Source organism: Moschus berezovskii, chromosome 20 (genome assembly GCF_049115385.1).
Source record: "Moschus berezovskii isolate FMDL1 chromosome 20, NW_MosBer_1.0, whole genome shotgun sequence".
Classification (NCBI taxonomy): Eukaryota; Metazoa; Chordata; class Mammalia; order Artiodactyla; family Moschidae; genus Moschus; species Moschus berezovskii.
Genome location: NC_142479.1, coordinates 61,096,620 through 61,113,970, shown reverse-complemented (window position 1 = coordinate 61,113,970; position 17,351 = coordinate 61,096,620). Strand labels below are relative to the sequence as shown.

The 17,351-nt window shown below is 46.9% G+C and overlaps 1 protein-coding gene across 1 annotated transcript in view; it reads left to right on the top strand.

Moving 5' to 3' along the window:
- Positions 1-11,527: 11,527 nt before the first annotated feature.
- Positions 11,528-17,351, top strand: part of PITPNC1 (phosphatidylinositol transfer protein cytoplasmic 1) — a 267,578-nt gene continuing 261,754 nt past the window's right edge. Inside the window, exon 1 of the mRNA XM_055408242.2 lies at positions 11,528-12,475. Coding sequence (XP_055264217.1) covers positions 12,428-12,475 — 48 coding nt within the window. The 5' untranslated portion in view covers positions 11,528-12,427. The remainder of the gene's footprint in view (positions 12,476-17,351) is intronic.

The following is a 17,351-nucleotide window of genomic DNA, read 5'->3' as shown; positions in this document are numbered from 1 at the left end:
CGTCGGCAGCCCGCGCGAAGGACCCCGCGAGGCCCCCTGCGCTGGCCGCCAGTCAGGCACCGCCGCGGACAGCCCCGGAGGCGGAGCGAGGGGCGGGGCTCGAGCGTGCACGCGCGCGCACACACACCACCCCCCGCCCCCGTCTGATTTTGCCTTTGGTGGCAGACTTTGCATCTACACTTCGCGGTGAGAAAAGCTAGTATAAACGAATAGACTATGATACATATTCTTGCACTTCTCTTTTGAAATATTATAGTTCCTCAGAGCCATGGGCAAGTCACTTAACGTTTTATTTGATCTCGGTTTTCTCCTGTCTTACTGGAGCAAGCTGAAATACACCCTGAAGAAAAAAATTCTCAGGTTTCATCTGGTTGAAAATGTTGGTGACTTAATCTGTGGGATCTCTTAAAGCTCATAAGAGAAGGTGTGGGAGCGACTCGGTAGTATAATCGGTAAATATGATGTTGGTAAGATTCATGGGGTCGCAAAGAGTCGGACACGACTGAGTGACTGAACTGAACTGAATTGAACTGAAGAAGAATCTTTAGAAAGATGTTTTATTTGCTTTCCCCTTTCCCACTTCTGAGCATCAAATGAGATCTCGTTTATAAACAGGAGTCGAATTCCAATTCTTAAGGAGCATACTAGTTTTCTTTATTATCATCCACACCATCTGGATTCCTTAAAAAAAAAAAAAAAGCTTAAGATCCTTGAAAGTGAGAATGAAGTGTACCGTGGTATGGTCCAAGTGTCAACAGTAGCCTGGGAAGCAAATGGAAAATCTTTGAGTGATTAGCAGTTATGTTAGTGATTCTCAGTTTCATCAGCACCAACCTCTCTTTATATATGCTGAATAGACCTTTTTTCCCCCTACTGTTCTATAATGAGAATTATGGATAATATAACCCATCTACACACATAACTATAAAAAAAATCAAGAAAACATCCTAGCTGTAAAGGAGAAACATTGCAAATAGCAAGATAATGATATATTTCTAAATTTAAAGGCTAAAACATGTCTACAGTAGAAATACAAAGAAGTAGTCATTTGCTTGTACATATATACAACACAGTAACCAGTTACAGCCACCACAGGTGTGTTCTGTTGGTTCCTCAAGCATGATTTTTCCAGCCTAGTGTACAACGTCTTGGTAAAGTTCTGTCTATATAATGGCAACCCACTCCAGTATTCTTGCCTGGAGAATCCCATGGATGGAGGAGCCTGACAGGCTACAGTCCACAGGGTCGCAAAGAGTCAGACACGACTGAGCGAGTTCATTTTCACTTTCATATCATAATATAATCTTACATTGTTTTTCACAAAGAAGTCTTTGAAATTTTTTAGTGGGTGTTAAAACTTCAAAATGAAAAATAGCTTGACATATGTATAATGGAGTTAAGAGTTTATGCCTCAGATACATAAGGAAGTGTCTGGCAGGATGTCAAAAAGTCTGATGAAATGTGGGATGGTATTCTATTGTGTAAGTTTGTTGCATCAAGGTTGTTCAGCATCACAATTACATGTTGATATCTTCCTCCTCCCCAACGACTGTGGCAACGCCAAATTCCCTTACAGATTTCTAAACCACACTCTTAATGCCCACTGAGACACACTAGGGTAAGGTGTTTTCTGGTTCTGCATTTGGGGGGCAGTTGGTTTGACTAGAGTAGACAAAACGATTTGGAGGTCTGTCCTTTGCTTGAAAAGACAAAAAGTAACAAAGGTGTGATGGACTAAAGAGATTTATAGTTTACAGAACTCAAAAAATAGGAGTGTGGAGGAGCCAAATAGGTGGAGAAAAGTCTAGTTGGCTCCACACCAAACTGAAGCCCTTTCTTGCTAGGCTTGGAGGTAGTGAAAACAAAAGCAAGTTGAAATCTAAGGAAAAGCTGGCAAAGGAAACCAAAAAATTCAAGTGAAGTAAATAAAGAAGGAAATCAGGGGACTTTCCTGATGGTCCAGTGGCTGGGACTCCACGATCCTAACGCAGGGTGCCCGAGTTCGATCCCTGGTCAGGTAACTAGATCCCACATGCCACAACTAAGAGTTTCCATACCAAAATTAAAGATCCCACATGCCATGACTAAGACCCAGCGCAGCCAAATAAATCAATAAATATTAAAGAAATCAATAAAAGTATGAGTAATGGGCAGAGAAAATAGGTAAAAGTACTATATTATGCGACGAGTTGACTCACTGGAAGAGTCTGATGCTAGGAGGGATTGGGGGTGGGAGGAGAAGGGGACGACAGAGAATGAGATGGCTGGATGGCATCACCGACTCGATGGACAAGAGTTTGAGTGTACTCCAGGAGTTGGGGATGGACAGGGAGGCCTGGCGTGCTGTGATTCATGGGGTCACAAAGAGTCGGACACGACTGAGCGACTGAACTGAACTGTATTATAGACAGACTATAAATCTACTATTTGAGTGAGTCTGAGATTAAATTTGTGGCTTTGTAAGAAAGAATTTGGTTTCAGAAGAGAAAAATTGGCAATGGAAGACTGAGGTACTTAAAATGGAGAGAGAAATACTGACTGGCAATAAAAAACGTTTGTTCAGAAAGAATCACAGGAATGCATATTGTGATATTAATTATTGAAAATAATGTGCTTATATATTAATTACTGCATTGGTATGTCTGTTTTCGTATCTGGCATTTCTGGCACTTTCAGCTTATTGACTGTGCACTTATCTGACCCAAAGTTCCTGCCTTTGTGAAGTGAACAAATATTCTAATGGGGAGAAAGACAGAAAATCGACATGTAAATACATGCTGGGTGTCACAATGCCTGGGAGGTGGTCGAGGAGGGCATGGCCAGTGAGCCAAGACCTGAAGTAAGGAAGGAAGTCTCGCGAGTTGCTGGGGCATGAAGATTCCAGCCAGAGGCAACAGCAGGAACCCTGAGCTGAGAGCAATCAGGTCATGCCTGGCTTGTTTGAAAACCAGAATGAGTAAGGGTGAGAGCTGTAGGAGATGAGATTTAGGGCAGCTTGACCATTAGAACGGCTTGGGGGGGTTTTTTGTTTATTTTGTTTTTCATATTTTGGTCACACCTAGCAGCACGTGGGGCCTTAGTTCCCCAACCAGGGATCAAATTCGTGCCCCCTGCATTGGAAGGCAGAGTCTTAACCACCAGACTTCTGGGGAAGTCTCAGGATTTGGTTTTTAATTTGTGTAAGATGGGAAGCCAGTGGAATTTGGGGCAACAGAATGGCAAGTGTTAATTTACGTAGTATAATTAAAGAATCACTCTGTGATCTGTTGGGCAGAAGTTGTCTTCTGTTGGGCAGAAGCTGGGGGACTAGTTAGAAAGTTTCAGCAATACTCTGGGAGAAAAAATGAGGGTGGAGGCAGTGGAAGTGGTAAGAAGTGGCTTGATCCTGGATATAATCTGGAAACACAGCCCAGGTAGCATTTGTGGTTGGTTGTTGGGGGGAGGGTGAAGCATGTCTGCGTCAAGCTCTGGAAGGATGGAGTTGTCACTTACCAAGATGGAGCAGACTAGGGACAAGCAAGTCAGAGAAGAAAGGACAGGTGTCACTTTCGGATATGTTACGTTTGAGGTGCCTGTTGGATATCCAAGTGACCATGATGAGACGGCAAATGGATATTCAAGTGTCAAATTAAAGGGAGTCGTTAGGGCTAGAGATTTAAGTTAGGAGGCGTTAACATACTGATGGTGTTGAAAGTCATGGGGCTTCGTTTATAAAATACTTCCTGACCTGTGTGTAAAATATTTGTTTTTATTTATTTACTTTTTGACCATGGATTGAAGCCTGGCCCTGGCAGTGAAAGCACCCAGTCCTAACCACTGGACTGCCAGGGAATTCCCCAAATATTTGTTTTTATAAATTGCTTATTTTAAAGACAATGGGAGGGGCTTCCATAGTAGTCCATTGTGGTCCTCCACACTTCCATTGCAGGGGTCGAAGATTTGGTACCTGGTCAGGGAACTAAGATCCCATATGCCGTCCTATGTCAAAAAGAAAAAGACAATGGGAGAACTTGATGTTTTCAAGTCTGTTGTGGAGCACTTGATTAAGGAAAATATGCTGTGTTTTATCTTTTGAATAAATCTCTTGGTCCTGGGTTAGAATTACTTCCTGTCAAGTGCAGTTATATCAGGTGAGTAAAGGCATACCTAAGTCACTGATTTCATTTACTCTTGCTGCTGTAACAAATAACCATGAATTTGGTGGTTTAAAACAAAAACAATTAATGCTCTTACAATCTGGAGTCTGAAATCAGTGTCATTGTGGGCTGAAATCGAGGTATGGCAGGGCCATGCTCTCCCTGGAGGCTCTGTTCCTTGCCTCGTCCAACTTCTGGTGGCTGTGGGCATCCGTAGGCTTGTGGTCTCACCTCTCCAATCTCTGCTTCCATGGTCACATTGCCTTCTCCTCTTATCTGTGTTTGTCAGATGTCCACCTGCCTTTCTCTTATATAGATGCATGCGTGCTAAGTCACTTCAGTCGTGTCCTACTCTTTTCAACCCCATGGACTATAGCCTGCCAAGCTCGTCTATGGGATTCTCCACGCAAGAACACAGGAGTGGATTGCCATGCCCTCCTCCAGGGGATCTTCCCAACCCAGGGATCAAACCCAAGTCTCTTATGTCTCCTGCATTGGCAGGTGAATTCCTTACCACTAGTACCACCTGGGAAGCTCCTCTTCCATAGATGTTGTTGTTGTTCAGTTGCTCAGTTGTATCCAACTCTTTGCTACCCCCCAGACTGCAGCATGCCAGGCTTCCACGTCCTTTACCATCTCCCGGAGTTTGTTCAAACTCATGTCCATTGAGTCAGTGATGCCATCCAACCATCTCATCCTCTGTCGTCCCCTTCTCCTGCCTTCAATCTTTCCCAGAATCAGGGTCTTTTCCAGTGAGTCAGCTCATCGCATCAGATGGCCAAAGTACTGGAGCTTCAACTTCTGCATCAGTCCTTCCAATGAATATTCAGGGTATATATGTATCTGAAATACCCTGAATATGAGTATCTTATACAGATAGTTGTGACTATATTTAGGGACACCCAGATAATCCAGGATAGCCTCATCTCAAAGTCCTTAACTTAATCAAACCTGCCAAGACCCTTTTTTCCAATATGGTGACATTTTCGGGCTCCAGGGCTTAGGACCTAATATCTTTGGGGGCCATTATTCAGCCTCACTATAGTCACCTATGCTTAGTCCCTCAGTCGTGTCTGACTCTTTGCGACCTCATGGACTGTGGCCTGCCAGGCTCCTCGGTCCATGGGATTCTCCAGGCAAGAATCCTGGCGTGGCTTTCCATTTCCTTCTCCAATAGTCACCTAAGCAATTTCTAAACTGAGGTTTTGATATAAATGATTACATACTCTTAATAGCAACCACAATTCCTTCTTCTCTCTGGGGACATTTAAAATGTTCCACAAAAAGTCAAATTCCATGACGTCTCTGTGGCACCACATAGCTAAGAAATCCTATTTCTGGATCTGTGTTGACATCATCTGATGATACTAGGTCAAGTATACTTTGGCATTAGAGAGCTCCCATAAGTTATAGTTGCATTTACCTCCTTTTAAAGGACACTCAGGATCAAGGACAGCATCTTCTTTCATCACTAAAATTTCTCTCCAGTGAGTTTAGGTTACAGATCCTCTCATAATTCATCTCAAAATATTCTAGTGTTTTGCCAACTTCTGTAAAAACAGGTAATGCAATAAAAAATGAAAACTTCATAAAAATTTATTACTAGCTTATTTATTAAAAAAAATATAGGGACTTGCCTGGTGGTCCAGTGGCTAAAATTGTATGCTCCCAATGCACGGCGCCCAGGTTCTATCCCTGGTCCAGGAGCCAGATCCTACATGCCACAATGAAAACATCCCGTGTGCCGCCAAAGCAGCCGAGTAAATGAATATTTTAAAAAAAAGATAAAGCCATACGTTTGGCCATGGAACCTCCAGGTTTTTTCCCTATGTGAAGCAATTTGTACCACATCACTCTCAATTAATTTTTATTTTATGAGCATTTACTGCACAGCTATAAACAATTCCACATCAAAGGCATTTTCTGTATTTAATAGAGGCCTGATAAATGGGTCTACACTTAAGAATTGCTCTGGGACTTGCTTTGTGTAGTTTTATTAAGAATGAATTTAACATTTGCTTAGGACCTGACAAGATCAGCATACAAGTGTTTAAAATGCGCACACATACACAGACTCACACACACACAAAGACCCATACACACAGACACATAAAGAGGAATATATAGACATAACCTTAGCTGGAATTAAATAATATTTAGTAAAACAATAATTAATTGCAAAGTATAACTTTGATTTTCAAAAATTGCCCTTAAAGGGGAGGAGTGCATGTCAAAAGGACATAAGAATGATCCTGCAAGAGCTACCAATGGCCAAAGCTGAAACAGTCTGAACAACAAAAATAACGTATTGAATTATAACTCAAAGAAGGGAAGGAATATTCTAGAATCCACACGGATATGGATAAATATTTGAATGAACACACAAATGAGGGGCAAAGGATGAATCTTGCAGGTTGCCACAATACCCTTCTCTCAAGGAGGTGGGGCTTAGCTCTGCTCCCTTGAGTGTGTGTGTGTGTGTGTGCGTGTGTGCACATGCTCAGTCCTCTTAGACTCTTTGAGACTCCATGGACTGTAGCCTGTCAGGTTCCTTTGTCCATGGAATTTTTCAGGCAAGAATACTGGAGTGGGTTGCCAGGGTGGGGATAGAACCCACGTCTCTTGCGTCCCCAGGCAGATTCTTTACCACTGTGCCATGACTGTTCTTAATGACTACCTTCCAAAGGATAGAGTACGGAAAGAAAATAATCACTTCACAATGGAAAAACTTGGCTGACATAACCTTAATTAAATGATCAAGGTGAAAGTCAAGGCCTTTACCAAGGGCTACTCTGCTAATAGAAAACAGATGTGAGGGGGACAGCTTTATAGCACCATGATGTAACAGTTTTGTTGTATTCCTTCTCTCCTTAGCTTTAAAACAAATTGAAAGTCCATCTCTTCAAAAGCTTCTTTGGAGTATCTACACATTTAGATAAGATTAATGAATACTACGGGGCTTCCCAGGTGGCGTTCGTGGTAAAGAATCTGTCTGCCAATGCAGGAGACCTGAGAGATGCGAGTTCAATCCCTGGGTCGGGAGATCCCCTGGAGGAGGGCATGGCAACCCACTCCAGTCACTCCAGTATTCTTGCCTGGAGAACCCCATGGACAGAGGACCCTGGTGGGCTACTGTCCGTGGGGTTGCGAAGAGTTGGACACGACTGAAGTGACTTAGCACAATCACAAGCACACAAGCACGATGAGTATTACACTAATACAGTCATTCTCCACTGGAGGAGTTTCCCCCTCCAGACCCATCTCCATATGTGGCAATGTGTATGGGTGGGTGTGAGGGCGGGGTTGCCACTGATAATCAATGTGTAAAGATCAGGGATGGTGCTAAGTCCTACAGTGATTGCCCCCATAAGGAATGATCTGCCACCAGATGTGGGTAGTGCCAAGGTCGAGAACTCTGAACTCTTATGCATACATCTGCTAGACTACTGTTGGGTACCCACAATATCCCTCACACCAGGCTACACTTTCTGGAAGACATGACAGGACATGGTCTGTCTCCTCAGGAAGCTTATCATTGTTAGGGAATTGGAGAACAAGGGAAGCACTTCAGTTGCAGAATATGATATTTTGTACGGAAGGGCCACCCTGGCAAACAAACAAGAACAAAAATGAATAGTCCAGGGTTGTCTATAAAGAGTCTAGAATGGCTGTCTAGGAGACAGGACCTTAAAGCAGCCACAGACCTTAGATCTAGTGAGGAGGAAGTTGGAAAGAACCATAATATTTTAGAAGTACCAGGGATATTCTTGGAATAAAACATAAAGAGTCACAAAGTCTGTTGATACACTCTTCTTTCAGATCCTGTTTACAGACGTGGATCAGAACCCTACAGATTTTTTTTCCACATGAACTGATAAGGAAACTAAAGGAAATCAGTCCTGAATATTCATTGGAAGGACTGATACTGAAGCTGAAACTCCAATACTTTGGCCACCTGATGCGAAGAACTGACTCATTTGAAAAGACCCTGATGCTGGGAAAGATTGAAGGCAGAAGAAGGGGACGGCAGAGGATGCGATGGCTGGATGGCATCACTGACTCGATGGACATGAGTTTGAGTGAACTCCGGGAGTTGGTGATGGACAGGGAGACCTGGCGTGCTGCAGTCCATGGGGTCACAAAGAGTCGGACACGACTGAGCAACTGAACTGAACTGATAAGAGGTTTCAATGCCCGGGAGGTGTGAGTCAACAGAATTCTGGTGAAGACAGTGGATTGAACAGCTCCTCAGATGCCTGAGAGGCACACCTCCCCCATCTCGCATCTGAGATCCCCTGTCTCCAGAGGGTGTCGCCGCCTGAGACTGTATGCTCTCACAGACATGCGTAGGCTTATATTCTTTTCCTTTTGGTAGTATCATTCGCCACTGGTCACTTTACTCTCGGTTCCTCTTTTTGCCCTTTGCACCCCATCCACACTTTTTGAAAAAATTATAATTTTTTTAATTTGGCTGTGCTGGGTCTTAGTTGCAGCACGTGGGATCTAGTTCTCCTACCCAGGATCGAATCTGCGCCCCCTGCATTGGGAGCTCAGAGTGCTAACCACTAGACCACGAGGGAGTCCCCACACACGTTTTAATATGTGATGATCCTGTAAACTGTAGAGTGTACGTTGTTAGTGGAACATCGCTACCATCCTTAGTGATGGTACCAACACCTTCAAGGTTCTTTGGAAATGAACCTTGCAGACTCCATTGGTTGAAACAGACAATTCTTGCCAGACTGTTGCTGACGGTGACTTGAAACATTTTAAAGCAAGGTGTGTGACCAGTAGATGGCGTCCTCCTCCTTTGGTGTGAGTGAGTTATGAATGAATACGCGCTCCCTTTGCCCTCCCCTCCCCCAAGCGCCGTTGGAGCGAAAACCCTTCGGTTCCCAAGTACTGCCTGAATCTTTAGTATATGTGCTGCCGAAGCGAGCACTACTGCCTGAATCTTTTTAAATCCATCATCTTTTCTTCTTCATTTGCTAATTCAGACTCTCTCCATTTGTCTGCTTTAGAATTACAGTAATGCAATAACATCTGGCCTCTGTCTAGTATCCTGTTCTAAGCCATCCAACACACTGCCTTCAGAGTCATTTTCCAAAAACACACATTGTCAGTGTCCTGCTGCCTGCTGGGGTCCTGAGGGAGCGGGTAGGAGAGGCTCTGTGAAGGCAGTGGCAGAAGCAGACTGATCCAGGTAAGTGAAGCCCTTCTCCAGACAAGAGATGTTTTTCATTTGGCTGGAGTAGGGCTGGAAAAGGATGGTGAGGCTCCATAGGAATGACAGATTCAGAGCCTTGATCCTCCGGCCAAGGAATTTCAGCTTGCTCAGTTAGACCACAGAGAGTCACTAAGGTTTTGAAGGTGGCAGGATTCCAGCTGTGCTTGAACAAGGGTAATGTGACCAGGCATGCGAACTGAGTGAAAAAGAAGAGTTCAGGGGAGAAGGCAGCTTAACGGAGAAGGAAAGGGCAGAAGCATATCTGTGGTTCTTTACAGTTTGCCAGGTTCTGGAGAAGACTCTTGAGAGTCCCTTGGACAGCAAGAAGATCCAACCAGTCAATCCTAAAGGAAATTAACCCTGATTATTCATTGGAAGGACTGATGCTGAAGCTCCAATACTTTGACCACCTGATGCAAAGAGCCGACTCACTGGAAAAGACCCTGATGCTGGGAAAGATTGAGGGCAGGAGAAGGGGGGGACAGAAGATGAGATGGTTGGATGGCATCACCGACTCAATGGACATGAGTTTGAGCAAACTCCAGGAGATGGTGAAGGACAGCGAAGCCTAATGTGCTGCAGTCCACGGACACCGCAAAGAGTCAGACACCACTGAGTGACCAAACAACAGCAGATGCAGAGAAGTAATTCTTCAACCATAATATTCATCAGTGAAATACTTACAGAATTGGTGTCAGGAATGGCCGGGAAGCCAGGAATATGTCCATGTATGCTGATGTCCTGTGTTCATATGCGAATGTGGCTAGCCACTACATCCCCTACCTGCCTCCCGGAAGAGTTTTAGGTGCCATAAGTGAAGCCACTACACTTGTTTTAGTAAGAAGCAGGAAAAAGAATAACAGCTTGAGCTTCCTCTGCGTATCGCAGGCTTTCATGTCTTATTATTCAGCAGTACAGCATCAGATTTAGATTTTTCCACCTCGAGGAATTTAGTTTAGCTTTAATTAGTTGCTGTGAATCTTTCTGAGCCAATACTGGGAAGCATTTATCTAGAAAATAGTTTTTCCCTAGAATATAAGCTGGATAGAGGATGTCATTTTTCTATCAGCCTTTGTTATCGTGTTCACACAGAAATTCTCTTCAGCCATCTGGATGATTTTAGCCACAGCCCACCATAGCAATTAATTACTTATTGCTCATAATTTTAAATACTGTAACATGGAGGCCATCTGCATTGCCATCCAAAGCCCTGTGAGGAGCTGCAGGATCTTAGAGCACGAGTATTTTTTTTTTTTTCTTTTCCAAGGAAAGATGATGCTTGCAGGTTATTCTGCAAAGAGGCAACTGATGCATTTTTCATCCAGCACTTTTCAGAAAAACAAGCTTAAAAATACCAGACAAATGAAAAACAGACTTCAGCAGTTACATGCAGCTTCCTGAGTAACTAAAGAATGTGCCTCTTGTGGTTAAAATGAGGGATCTGTTTAATATGGATGAAATACCAACACTCCAGGCATTTTCATTGACATTTCATTGTGACTTTTTGAACTTGGGAGTGCTGACAGGAAAACCTATTCTTGCTGCTCTGCGAAGCCTGCAGTCACACTGCAGAGCAGGGCCAGGAGAGGTAAAAGGCTATATCCCCGTTCACGTTCCCCCTGGCTGTGTGTCTTTCCGTGTGGATTTCATTTTCATTTACCGTGTTGCACTTTCCAGTTTCTGCATTCCTGCTCTGAAACCAGTTAGGAAACCAGACACGGGTTTGCTCTTTTGCTCCCAAATCGCGTTGCCTCTCCCAGCATGGACTTGTTTACTGGACCAAAGTGAAAACGCTCTCGGGTGGGCATTTGTTTAAAAAAAAAAAAAACAACCAAAACCCGTTTCTAAAGGTCAAGGGACACACTCCTGTACCTTGGACCCAGAAGCTACCCAGAGTGGCTGGACAGAGCACCGTGGCACCCGGGGTACATCTGAGAACAAGACTCAAAGGGTTTCAAGGAGCCGACGGAAGCCCCCTCTTTTCCGATCCTCCACAGCGCCGGCCGACCTCGGCTCTCCGGGGCAGTCCCGCCGTCCGGCAGCAGCCCGGGAGAGGCATGCTGTTTTGTTTAAATCCTCCACATTCTTTGCCATTTCCCCATTGGCCGGATGGGGCTACCCTCCCCGCCGCGACGGCTGCTGATGTCAGCTGCGCTCGCTCCTCCCGCACCCACCTCCCCGGCCCGAGGCACACCGCAGCTCGGCGCCGACTCTCCGGCCCCGGCGAGGTGGCTGCAAACTCGCGGGCACGCACGGCGCTCGGGTATCCGGACTCGGGGGAGGGGACGCGCGCGGAAGGCGCCAGCTTCCTCCCGCCGCCCGCCCCTCGCAGCCGCGAGCCGAGGTCGGAGGAACCCGGAGCCCCGGCCCCGCAGAAGCCGAGCGGCCGCGGCAGCGGAGGCTTCCCTTTTCTCACCCAGCGAGACCCTGGAGCGCCTGGGCGACCGGCCCTAAAAAGAGAAGGAAATCTTGTTTACCGCCGGGGAGCACAGCCGTTCGAGCCTTTGTCTGAAAAGTCAGCATCTCTGCTCTGGCTGCAATGTGTGCTCGGTGACATTCGCCTTGGGCAGACCGGCCGGAAAAGGGGGTGGGGGGGAATCGCCAGGTTTCAGAGGCGGATCGAGAGGGTGACTTTTGTGTATTCCGTGTAATTTTTGGAAACCTCGTGGTGTGGTTTTTTTTCCCTCCCTCGCCCGCCGACGGGCATGTCCTGATCTGGCTTCCGCTCCTGCTGCCCTGGGCTGCCGATCAGATTGGTTTCCAGTGGGTTTCCCTCCCTCCCTGACTTTGCAACACCGCGTTCCAGGCGGATCGACCTCGGCGAGGAAGGAGGCGGGGGAGCGGCGAACACCCAGACCCAAACCTTGACATGCTCTGGGGCGGAGAGGAGGAAGCCAGGAACTGAGCGCACCGCCCGAGGGGCTGCTTCGCCGACCGGCTCCAAGCACGGGGCTCCCGGCGCTCAGCTCTGCGCCTGGGTGGCAGCCGTGTTGGTCTGGGGGCGCCCCCACCCCCGCCCCGCCCCGCCCGCTTCCCGCCTCGGAGGTCCGTGGCCAGCGGGACCATGCTGCTGAAGGAGTACCGGATCTGCATGCCACTCACCGTGGACGAGGTAAGCGCCGCGCCGAGCCGGGCCTCGCCCGCTCCCGGTCCCTGGCTCCCGGGCGCCGCTTCCCCATCGCCGCCTCCCGCCAGCGGGTCCACTGCGGACGGCGGGGAAAACCTTGGTGGAACATTGGCTCCCAAACCGGGAGGCTGGAGGGGAGGGAGGAGGGGAGTTGCTGCTTCCACTTGTCACTCCAGCAAGGAGGGCAACGTTGGGTGGGGCGGTGGACTGCAGGTGGGTTCTTTAGGGGCATCCAGAATTCGTATCGCTGAGGATCAGAATGCGCCAAAGGGAGCTGGTCGTCCCCTCCCTCCAATTAAGAAAATAAAAAAAGCAAACCCAAGAGCTCCAAGCACACCCTGGTAGCGCAACCCTGGGAGGTAGGCATCCGGTTCCCGTCGTGGACCCGGGTTCCCCTCCCGCCCACCTTCAGAAGGTTGGGGTAAGGGAGCAGTCCTTCGCCCTCGGGATTTGGAGGGCCCGGGTCCCGCTTGGGGGCACCTCGAAATCCTTGGGGAGGGGGGAGTGCGTTTGGACTCAGACCCCTTGCCATCGCCGCCAGCCTGGGCGCCGCTCCAGCCACGCCCGCGCTTCGAGGCTCCAGAACCTGGCCTCGACCTTTTAACCGCCTGGCTCGGAAACTTTGTGCGTGTCTTGTTTCTTGGGAGAGCGGTCGGCGGGCGAGCGGGGAGCGGCGGGGACTGCGGCGCGGCCACAGAGGGGCGCTGTAGCACGCGGGTGCCGGCCAGGCCCCCCGGCTCTCGGGTCCCCCAGCTGTAGGGCGAGGGGCGGGGGACTCTTCCTGGGCTCGTCCTCCACCGGCCGCTCAGGTTGCTTTCTCCGGATCCGCACCCTTCGTACCCCGCCAAGCGGCAAGCTCTATCATTCAGGAAACGATGACTCAGGGAGGATTATTCAGGCCCGGCTTCCCTTTATTCTCCCTCTGCCTCCCTACCTTTTTGGTGATTTCACAATTGCTTAGCGCCTGTCCAGGGACTGCGAGGGAGCTTGAAGCCAATCAGGGCAATTTGAAATTTAACTAGTGTGGTTTGGTGTGACAACACACGTGACACCGGCGACCCAAACCGTATTTATGTTTAAATACAGCGCCCTTAATCTCTCGGATATGTTCTTGAGCCACTACTTTGGGGAAGGGGCAAGGTGCTTTGGGAGAGAGAAAGATTTTTAACTAAGAACGTGGTTGTGCTCACAAGGGACTTGTGTGCATGTGTCATCTGGAGCAAGTGTTAAGACCCACCGTACAATCCAAGGCAAGATCAAAGTAGCTCCGCGTTTGCAAAATGTATCCGAGGGAGGCTGACTGCCAAAAAGAGATCAGCACCCCCCCCGCCCCCCGCCCCATCCAGTGAACACCCGAGCAGCGCGGTTCTGCGACTTTGGAGGAGAGAGCATTTGAGCAAGGTCCTTGAAGGATGGATGCCATGTGGGTAGGCAGACCGTGTAAATCCTGTGGAGAAGCAGCACCCGCCTCTGCGGACAATGGGGCGGCAAATGAATGAAACTGGTTTTAACCAAAACAATTTTAGGAATTGTTGAGATCTTCCCAACCCCTGAGCCGCTAAGCTGGAGTAGTTCAGCTTGGAGGTGTGTCTGCTTCCACTCCATCTCCTCCTAATGACTTTATTTATTGAGAGGAGTTTGGGATCTCCCGGCAACGCTGGTATGGCATGAAATGCCCAGCAAGGCAGGTGATAAGGAAGTAACCAACTCTAGAATCATCTATACCACCTGCAACGTCTCTTTATTCTGGTTGGTTCCCTTTTCAGACTTTCTTGAATCCTCAGGCACCAGCACTCTTTGTACACTTTTTTTTTTTTTGTACTGAAATAGCTACAGTTTTGGTGTGGAGAAGGCAATGGCAAGCCACTCCAGTGCTCTTGCCTAGAAAATCCCATGGACGGAGGAGCCTGGTGGGCTGCAGTCGGTAGGGTCACTCAGTCGGATACGACTGAGCGACCTCACTTTCACTTTTCACTTTCACGCATTGGAGAAGGAAATGGCAACCCACTCTAGTGTTCTTGTCTGGAGAATCCCAGGGACGGGGGAGCCTGGTGGGCTGCCGTCTGTGGGGTCGCACAGAGTCGGACACAACTGAAGCAACTTAGCAGCAGCAGCAATCTTATTTGAGTGGTAGAGGTGGAGGCCCTTCTTTTCTTAATGGGCAAATGAAATGAGGCTAGGCCTGTAACATAATGTATAATTATAGCTTACTTAATGTGTCATTCATTTGGACCAAAGCGTGATTCAGTATCTGAAAGGTCGTATTCCAAAGTAGTTTTCTTTTTTGTTAGAGAAACAGGAGGGCAGTTTAGGTTGAGAGAGGTTTCCAGGTGGAAGGATTGTGATTAACCAAATCATGATGCATGAGGACAGGAGGCCCAGCTTACCAGAGGTTAGACCCCTAAGGTCTGACGTAGTGAACCCCACAATCGCCACCATCCACCTTAGCACCATGTCCTCCTAACCTTAACACTGAAAACTGGGGAAGCAACTGACGTGTCTTCACAGAAGACAGTTGTTGGGGTTTCCCTGGTGGTCCAGTGGTGAAGAATCCACCTGCCAGTGCAGGGGATACAGGTTCAATCCCTGGTCCGGGAAGATCTCACAAGCTACGGAGCATCTCGGCCCACGTGCCACAACTACTGAGTCAGCGCTTTAGAGCCTACAAGCCTCAACTGAAGCTGGCTCGCCTAGAGCCTGTATTCTGCAACAGAGAAGCCATCGCAATAAGAAGCCCACACACCTCAGCAAAGAGTAGCCCCCACTCTCCGCAATTAGAGAAAGCCCACCTGCAGCTATGAATACCTAGTGCAGCCAAAAATAAATGAGTAAATAAATAAATAAGAGAAGAAAATTGCCACCAACTTAATAGACTTTTGGAAGCCTCACTTTTGCTACAACTCTTTTCTTTAAAAAAAAAAAAAAAGAAATTTGGCCTCTTCTCACATGCCCTGGGACCTTTGTTCCCTGACCAGGAATTGAACCTGTGCTCTCTGCATCGGAAGGGGGAATCTTAACCATTGGACTGCCAGGGAAGTCCCCTTGCCACATCTCTTGATTTGCTTTGGGCCTGATTCAGCCTATGTTTTAGGATTTGTCTCTGTTCTAACCACCACAGTTAATTAGTAGTAATGTCTATACTTTAAAAAATTAGGCAAATGCCCCTGTTTTGGAGAGTCATCAAAAGAACCAACATTATATGTCTGTTCTTTTTTCCTGACCTTATCTCATTTAACTCCTGGTAGAAGGGAGCAGAAGGTGGACTGGTGTATTGCCCACATTTTATAGATGAGTGAACCAGGGTTCAGAAAGGCTAAGTAATGTGTGCCAGGCCACACAGCTAGTTACTCGCCAAACTAAAACCAGACCTGTGGTAAAAAAAAAAAAAAAAAAATTAGTATTTGTTTCGCTTTACTCAGCTTTTTGACCATTACTCATATTTAATCCAGCAAAAAGAAAACAAAAATTTCTTGAAAATTAGCACTGTCAACTAAATGCAAAACCAAAGGCCTTTTGAATGAGTCTGGAGAATACTGGTTTCTACTGTTTCACTCACCTTATTTTGACTCATAAAATGTTCCCTAGTTCCAGGAAAGAAGAATAGCTCTAGGAGATCAAGCAAATAAAGCAGAATTTACAGTCTAGCTGAGAGTGTTGGTGTTTTGTTTTTTAGACATTCATATTCAGAGTAAAGAACTATAAGAAGTAACATCCCATAGATTCATTTTAACTTAAAAAACCCACTTCACTGGAATATTCTCATTTATGTTCAGTGTTGTTGTCTCTGAACTAAATATAAGCCTGTTGGAAAGTTCTAAGCAGCAGAGGTCCCTAGGGGCCAATAGTTGCCTGTAAAGAGACAGTTGTCTTTGTGTTTATTTGAAACATTTAGTGATAGAGACTGTAGAATTTTAGACTTGGAAGGGCTATTAGAGATGGTCTAGAGTTGACCCGTTTCATTTTGTTGAAGAGAAGACTAGCGCTCTAGAAGGTGCGGTCAGTTAGTTGCCCATCTCATAGCCAAGGTCAAGGTCCAGGCCAGAACCCAGAGCAAAGCTCTTTTTGTTACAAGCCAGGGATTCTCTCACTTCTTCCCCCTCTGGGATTCCTTGTTGGAAGGAAATATCCCTAAACTGGATGCGCGAATCAGTCTGTAGTGGGAAAGGTGGGTTGGAGACTCAGACGTCTCATTAGGGGAATTTTAGGAGTTAGTCAGCTGCCTGGAAAAGGGTCCAGCACCTCTCTTTGAAGCTGCTTTTGTATAATAAGCCTACTGGTTTTCCTTAGATTGTATTTTTATTTGAGTGTGTGGCTTGATGGAGATTATGGTGGAGTTCAAGGCCTTTCCTCCCAAGCCACTGCTGGATGCTGCCACTGATCCCAGCATCTAAAATGGATCCCCAACTGCATCTTCAGGACTCCGTGGAACACAGTCTGATCACTCCTCCCTGACAGGTCCTTATCAGTAAGATAAGCATCTTCCAAGAGCTAAGCACATCCCAATATGATCTAAGGCAGGAATCTTTTCAAGTTCATTGCTCATTTTGGTGTTAACACTTCCTGTTCTGATTGCATCAGCGTTAATGTCTGGGATTTATTTGTGGTCTTCAGGGATTTGATGCACAGTGAAAAACTCCCCCTCCATGAGTTTGAGCAAACCCTGGGAGATAGTGGAGGACAGGGAAGCCTGGCGTGTTGCAGTCCGTGGGGTCGCAAAGAGTCGGGCATGACTTAGCGGGACTGAACAACAGCAACCCCTCCAAGAAAGAAGAAGGAGAGGGACAGAGAAGGGGAAAAAAGCACTCAGCTTTTTAACAGAATATCATTGTGTTCTTTGCCCTGGCAGGGAGCCAGTGCACTT